This window comes from Mus pahari, chromosome 3 (assembly GCF_900095145.1).
Source record: "Mus pahari chromosome 3, PAHARI_EIJ_v1.1, whole genome shotgun sequence".
NCBI lineage: Eukaryota > Metazoa > Chordata > Mammalia > Rodentia > Muridae > Mus > Mus pahari.
In genome coordinates this window covers 113,355,760-113,363,445 of record NC_034592.1, presented here as the reverse complement: position 1 = coordinate 113,363,445, position 7,686 = coordinate 113,355,760, and the positions used below count along the sequence as shown (strand labels likewise).

The 7,686-nt window shown below is 40.4% G+C and overlaps 1 protein-coding gene across 1 annotated transcript in view; it reads right to left on the bottom strand.

Annotated features, from left to right (window-relative positions):
• The window catches only part of Tmc2 (transmembrane channel like 2), a 63,745-nt gene that overhangs the window by 20,118 nt on the left and 35,941 nt on the right, over positions 1-7,686 (bottom strand). The window contains exons 8-10 of the mRNA XM_021194720.1: positions 6,646-6,788; positions 4,256-4,403; positions 101-289 (exon numbers count right to left, since the gene is read on the bottom strand). Coding sequence (XP_021050379.1) covers positions 101-289; positions 4,256-4,403; positions 6,646-6,788 — 480 coding nt within the window. The remainder of the gene's footprint in view (positions 1-100; positions 290-4,255; positions 4,404-6,645; positions 6,789-7,686) is intronic.

Genomic DNA, 7,686 nt, shown 5'->3' with positions numbered 1-7,686 from the left:
ACACACACACACACACACACACACACACAAATGGCGCCCAGCAAAAAGTGATTTCAGGGTTTCCCCTCAGTCTTGGCATCACTGGCGACATCCATCTTACCTCATTCCTCTCATACCAGCTGACATTTTGCATTTTGGAGAACTCCTGGGACCGTTTCACCACAAAGTAAATGAGGTACCAGCTTCTCCACAGACAGCAGAGAATGAGAAAGTTGGCCAGGGTGCAGAGGAATCTTGTCAGGTAGTTGTTCCCCACTTCATTACTCTCTTGTTCATCCACTATAGACTCCTTAGCATGTGAAAAGGAGAGGTGAATTGCACCAGACCAGGACCTGCTGCCTACAGCTGTTGTTTCTGCATTTCTATAAATAATTCAGAGACTTAGAGATGACTTCTATAAACATATAAATTCTGCTGTTATTGTTATCTTGGATTTGGTTATTTTGTAATAATGAAAACTGACATTTACTATGTGCTAGACATGGTATTAGATATTTTCCACAAATTATTTCTTAACCTAACAGTGAACCAATAGAAGGTTAGTATTATTGCCCACGTGCATATATAAAGGCCCACAATGACATCTATAACCTATCTAGGGATGTTTTAAATCAATAGACCAAGCAAATTTAAATTAAGGAACATTAATTTGTTATTTTATTTTTTATGTGTATGGGTGTTTTGCCTGCATATATGTCTGTGCACCACATGTGTGCCTGGTACCTGTGGAGGCCAGAAGGGCGTATCAGATCTCCAGGAACTGGAGTCATAGACAGTTGTGAGTTTCCATGTGGGTTCTGGGAATGGAACCCAGGTTCTCTGTAAGAGTAACCAGTACTTTTAATCTCTGAGTCATCTCTCCAGCCCCTCAGATTAAAATTTTAATCTTGAGCTTTCAAATATGGGAGTTGTCAAATAGCCTATAAAATTCACATAGTAGATATTATTAACCTGCAGTCCATGTATCTCTCACTTCTTACAACTGCCATGCCACTATAGCAGGAAAATAACCATAGACAATATGTAAGTAAATGTGTATGTTCTTGTTTCAATAAAGCTTTATTTACAAAAGTTTGCAGCAGTTTGGATTTGCTCTGCAAACTACATTTTGCCAATTTTTCTTCTTAGGGTTTCTTAATATTGAATGCTGTTTTTGTTTTTTGTTTTTTGTTTTGCTTTGTGTGGGGAGGGGTTGTGTATGTGTCTCATATTTTTTTGGTAGGGAGAGTTTAAATTTATTTAAATTTATGGCTAGACATTTATGTTTTGGGAATTATCATAAATAAAGTTTTAATATCAGTTTGTTTTCTGTTAGTATAAATATAATTGATTTTTATCATACTTATGTCCTGGATCAGTAACTCTCTATGAAGACATGTGCATTAATGGGGAAACTTGGATGGGAAAATGTGGTCTCTTGAACCAAGTGTCTGGGAGGAGACCTCTCTACCAATCATCAGTTACTGTGTTCACTCTGAGGTCTAGCTAACTCACCAGACAACTAGTGTATGCCATTATATATATATATATATATATATATATATATATATATATATATATATATTAGCTGTCTTTGGACACACCAGAAGAGGGCATCAGAAACCATTATAGATGGTTGTGAGCCACCATGTGGTTGCTGGGCTTTGAACTCAAGACCTCTGGAAAAGCAATCAATGATCTTAACCACTGAACCATCTCTCCAGCCCTCAATTCTACCTTGTTACATGTAGGAGGTACAGATGTCCTTGTGCTTACTAGGGAAACTAGAAAGGTTAAATACACAGGGTTGTCTCTTCAAATGGAGAAATGTATAATCTGCTTTCTGCTCAGAAGGCTGGGAGCAGAGGTGGTTAATATCCTGGTGACCTTTGTGATATCTGTATGACTGAGACTACACCAGCTCCTCCCCTAGACTCTTGAGATGTCTCATATAGAGTCTATAGAGCCTATCTTGAACAATGTCACATGTACTCTATAAAGAGTTTCAGTGTTGTCAGGAGCCATCTAGGAACAGCTAAAGGCATGCGAGTAAGTCTTCTGGAGATGGCCTACCACTCTGCGTGGCTGAGACGGGCAAGCTCTGACTTGTAGGGCCTTCAGAGATTTTGTCCCAGGGTTGCTTCTTACTACTGATATGCCTTTTCCTGTCACTATTACATAGGCTAATGATTCCTGGGCATCAGCTGCCCACCCTATTGGGCAGACTTCCTGTAGATCAACATAAAGATGAACTTTCATGAGTTAATGCAGTATGAATTAATGCATTTCTAGAATTCCTAATTTTAGGAAAAATGTTTTAAGAGATGATTTTAGTTTTTTTTTTTTTTGTCAGAAAGATGTAATAAAGTTAAAATCAAGAATAAAATGGACTAACTCCTCATAGAATAGTAAGTAAAGGCTGCATAATAAAGAATACAATGAACTTTCATAAATTGTACTAAAAAGAGAAAGAGGCTTGGGACAAATCTGTGATCAAGGAAAAACATTCATTCTAGGTCAGATCCAAGGATAAAACACAGGTGTGCACTGTGATAAAGCAAGGCCATGTGAAACTGTGGCTTTGAACTTATAATGAGCTTAAAGAATGAAACACTGCTTTGAACTTAACTATCAAGTTTGAACTTAAGTATCCTTCTGTAACTCCCCTTTTATGTAATATTTTATCTATCAGATAATTTTCTAAGGAACTTTTGCCTAAGAAGGTATAAAAAGGCCAGAGAGAAAAATAAAGTGGTGGCTTGAGGGGCTCTGCCTTATCTACCAAATGTATATATGTCTATGTCTGTTTGTTTATATGTATGCATATACATACAGGTGTAGGTATATGTGTATATATGTGAGTATGCATGAATATTTATGTGTTTGTGTAAGAGTGTATGTGTGTCTGTGCATATTGCCTATGTAAAAGATTTTCTTTTTTTCTCTTTTCTTCCTTAGTCACGAAGAGTTAACAAGTCCAAGCCTCTTACCTGGCCAGCAAGAGGTTCTTGAGCCAGAGAAGAGAGGGCCCTACCAATTTAGCTTTTTTTCTTTTTAATCCTCTGCTGCTAACAGACAGCGTTTATTACCAGAAGCCAACACTTTTGGCCTTAGGATAGCAAAGGGTCATAGAAGAATTATCAAAGATAAATAACCTTTGGCCTCATGGCTGACTCTATATTGCATTGCTGTCTTCCTCAAAGAACAGATACAGGACTGGACTCCTGTACAATGTTCTCAGGTTTTAAGTTTTGTATGTGAGATTGAGTTAGTTATCACCAGAAAATCTTCCTTCAAATAATACCATGTTTAAATATGCCTAAAATAAACTACTCGGGGCCAGAGTATCAAAGTCTGAACTAACATCTGCTATTGAGTTGTGTTGGACCAGGCATCCTTTTTGCTTGTCGGGAATCATTACTCTGCTGGTCTTGGTTATGTGTGTGTATTACCTCTGCTTTCAGTAGAAAATGCTTTATTCCTAATTGTTTTATATAGGCATGGCATGACCCTTGGTCTGGTCTAGAGTCACAGCCACTCCAGCCTTTCCTGCTCATGGCTGCAGATGGCTGAGAGGAGCGGACAGAACTGAGTCGACTCCTCATCCACCTACTGTCCGGTGAAAGGACTACGGCCCAGTTAACCCCTGTTTGGTAGGTAGTATGTTGTGGATAGCCCTGGGGCTAATTACATTTGATGTTAATTCTGTTCTCCTGTGAGTGGCTTTGAACAAGGGATGAGTCAGCACGCAGGTGATTTCCTGTAAACCTGCTTCCCACCTTAATTTGTAAAATAAAGGAGAGCTGGTGATTGGGCAGATAAGAGGGAAGGTGGAGCATAGGTGAGGGGAAGAGAAGGATAAAATGGAAGAGGGAGAGGATACAGAGGAGGAGGAAGAAGAAGAAAAGCAGAGCAGAAGCACATGACCTGGAGAAACCCCAAGTTCTAAGGGGTCTCATAAGCTGTGGAAGATGGTAGTGTAGCGGTAGATCTGCCCAATCTAGGCACACAGCATGAAATCATATATATATATATATATATATATATATATATATATATATATATGATTATATATATGATTATATGTTATGTAAGAAAGATTCTTAGGGTGCCCCTGCTGTGAGCAACCTTCTAGAAGGTGTGTGTACTGATACAGTTCTCACAAGTTATTTATTTGGAGACCCCCATTTCCTCTCACCTAGCTGGAGGAAGCTTCCCAGTGGCTAGAGGGACCCAGAGTTTCCTCGGGAAGGAGAGTCAGCCCCAGGGTCAATACCTTGAAGCTGGTAGTGATGGAGACATATTTGTTGTCTGCTGTCTCTGAGTTCCCGATGAGGTAGTCCCAGCTGGTGAACATCTTGAAGCTGAATGTGAAGCTGTCACTGTCTCCCTCACTGGTGCTACCCTGGGTATTGCTGGCCATCCTAGAGAACATACGTTACTGTTGTTACACCTATCTCCTTTCTGCTACATCAGAAAGCCTATGGGATCCTTGGCCTAAGTCGGTCTTGGGCTCAAGATGATCTCTAATGAAGGGGCAAGGCAGGGAGGGACATTAGCTAGGTCAATTTTTATTACATCCAGAGAACTATTCTCCCCAAATTTAAAGTTACCTGCAAGTACCCAGGTGTTAGTCAGAATACAAGTTGGAAAGATACAGGCTACTCCCACTATGTTTTTTGTCCTTGCATTGTATTTCTTTTTCTTTTTCTTTTTTTTTTTAAGATTTTATTTATTTATTTATTATATGTAAGTACACTGTAGCTGTCTTCAGACACTCCAGAAGAGGGCATCAGATCTTGTTACGAATGGTTATGAGCCACCATGTGGTTGCTGGGATTTGAACTCCGGACCTTCGGAAGAGCAGTCGGGTGCTCTTACCCACTGAGCCATCTCACCAGCCCGCATTGGATTTCTTGAGGTTTGACTCAGTTGGGTCAAACCAGTTTGGGTCCCAGTCTGAGAACCAGGGAACCTTATTCTCAAACACAAATGTGTCTGTCTAAGCCATCTAATTTCTTTGGCTAAAGGTAGATATTTTTCTGATATAAAACTCAGCAACTTGGGCTGAGATGTCTCTGTGGTTAGAGTACTTGTTGCTCTTACAGAGGACCCAGGTTCTATTCGCAACAACATGGTTGCTACAGATGTCTATAACTACAGGTCCATGGGATTTGATACCCTCCTCTGATCTTCCTGGGCACCAGGCACACGTGTGGTACACATACGTATACATAGGCAAAAATGCTCATATACATAAAATAGAATAAATAAGTATTTAATAAAAACTCAGCAACTCTTGAGGACATTGGTCAGATGATCAGGTTAATACATCCTTCAGCAAGCTTGGATTGAAGTACCTGGGCCTTCCTTGTTGGCTGGCTGTGTCATTCTACCTGACCCAGCCTCTCAGAACTCCCTGCTGCTCAGCCCTGTGGGGTTCTTCTAATCATGGATTTCACCAGATAGTGTGGGAGTTTTGTGCTCCCCCCCCCCCCCCCCGATTCTATCTTGCCTGTTGACTTTTTGGACTTGCTGTTCCACGGGACCTAGGTGGCTTTAGTTTATTACAGAAACTTCCCATATTCATGGTCTGAACTATTATTTTTTTTCCAAAGGATATGAATTAAGAGGATGGACTCCCTGTCACTTGCTTGCTACTGGCAAGAGGACTCCTAGCACTTAGGTAAAGAACCAGGTGTGCCTGCAATTCCAGGGCTGGGGAAGTGGAGAGAGATGGATCCCCAGAGCTCACTGGCTGAACTGGTAGACTACAGGTTCAGTGAGAGCTCCTATCTCAAAACATAAGGCAAAGAGTGATTGAGGAATACATATATGTACAAATATAAATGAATAAAAGAGACACTGACGGGGGAGGGTATAGGGGACTTTGAGGATAACATTTGAAATGTAAATGAAACTATCTAATAAAAAAATGTATTAAAAAAAAAAAAAAAGAGACACTGACATATAAAGCCAGTCCTGACCACTGAGGAAGGTAGAGTTGGGGCCAGAGAGGCCTCCATGATTAACCACAGCCATACATATTCTTTTGGTATAGGTCTATTGTTTATATATATGTAAATGACTGGATTGGCTTTACAGTGTAGATATTTCACAATCTACACTGGCTTGGTGTGATCACTAATACTGAGTGCCAGCTTGATGAGATCTAGAACCACGTAGGAGACACACCTCTCGACATGCTGGTGAGGGGTTATCTAGACTAGGTTAATAGAGTTAGGAAGACCAAACTGCTGATGGCACTATCCTGTGGGCTGGGCTCCTGGACTAGAAAGGAGACAGCTCAAGTGACTAGCAATCGTCTCTCTGCTTCCTGACTGTGGAGGCAATGTGATCAGCTGCCTCAGGCTCCTGCCACCAGAGCATCCCTGCCATGAAGTAGAACTGTGAGCCCAAATAAGACCTTTCTCTCTTAAATTGCCTTTGTCAGTTACCTCGTCACAGCAGTGACAACGGACTAGAAGACTTGTGTAGTTGCTGGTTTGCTTCCTCTTGAAGTATATCTCAGGAAAGTACACACAGAGGAGTCAGAAGAGAGTTGTTTGAATGAAGATCAAACCCCACTTATTTACTTACTTATATACAACTTATGTATACACAACCCCACTTGTATATTTACTTATAGAAGACCCTTCTACTTACGACCTAATGACGATCATCAAGCTGTAGCCAAACACGCTGACCCCCACCATAAAGTAAGCCATGGGCAGCCTGTACCTCAGCCATCCGATGGTCCGCTGGTTGTTGTAGTAGCCGTAGAAGAGAGCAGAATATTTGATGTAGCCCTGTAGGAAAGACATCCAAAGAGTTTATAACCTCGGAGGAGAGATTAATTGTACATTTCTGCTCTATCAGGGATTTCTGTCTGAGTTTTAAAGCAGGTCTACAGAGGAAGAGTCCCAAATATTCAATTCATAGTGTTTTTAGTGGCCATCCGCAGTCATCGTCTGTGCCTTTGTCATCCTTCCACTGCATAGAGAGCATGGAGATTCAGGAAGGAAAGGTGAGTGTGTGTGTGTGTGTGTGTGTGTGTGTGTGTGTGTGTGTGTGTATGTGCGCCCAAGAATGTGTAGCTCCAAGCTATTGTGTTTGATAACCAGGTCTTTTTTTAATTGGGTATTTTCTTTATTTACATTTTAAATGTTATTCCCATTCCTGCCTCCTTCCCCTATCCCCTCCCCCTGCTCACCAACCCACCCACTCCCACTTTCTGTTCCTTCACAGGACCAAGGGCCTCTCCTCCCACTGATGTCCGACTAAGCAGTCCTCTGCTACATATGCAGCTGGAGCCATGAATCCCACCATGTGTTCTCCACCATGTTTAGCTCTTTACCCCATTGATAACCAGGTTCTTTTTTTTTTTTTTTTTTTTCCTTAGATTTTTTTATTGATATGAAAGTATTATATAGTATTTAATTATATGCATTAGTACTATGATAGTTTGGTTGTTATGAGATTCAGAAATAGTAATTTGAAGAATAAGTCAATATATCTTCCATTCACTGTAAATCAAAACATTACATCAAAAGGTATCCAGGAAAATCTGAGGAAGTTCTGAATAGAAAAACAATGCTGAAAAACTTACATCAAATTTTCTTGTTTGACATAGCTTGTCCTTGGACATATCATATTTTGGTTTAGGAGTTTTGAATGTATTGCTTTTGCATTTTGGTAATAGTCTTT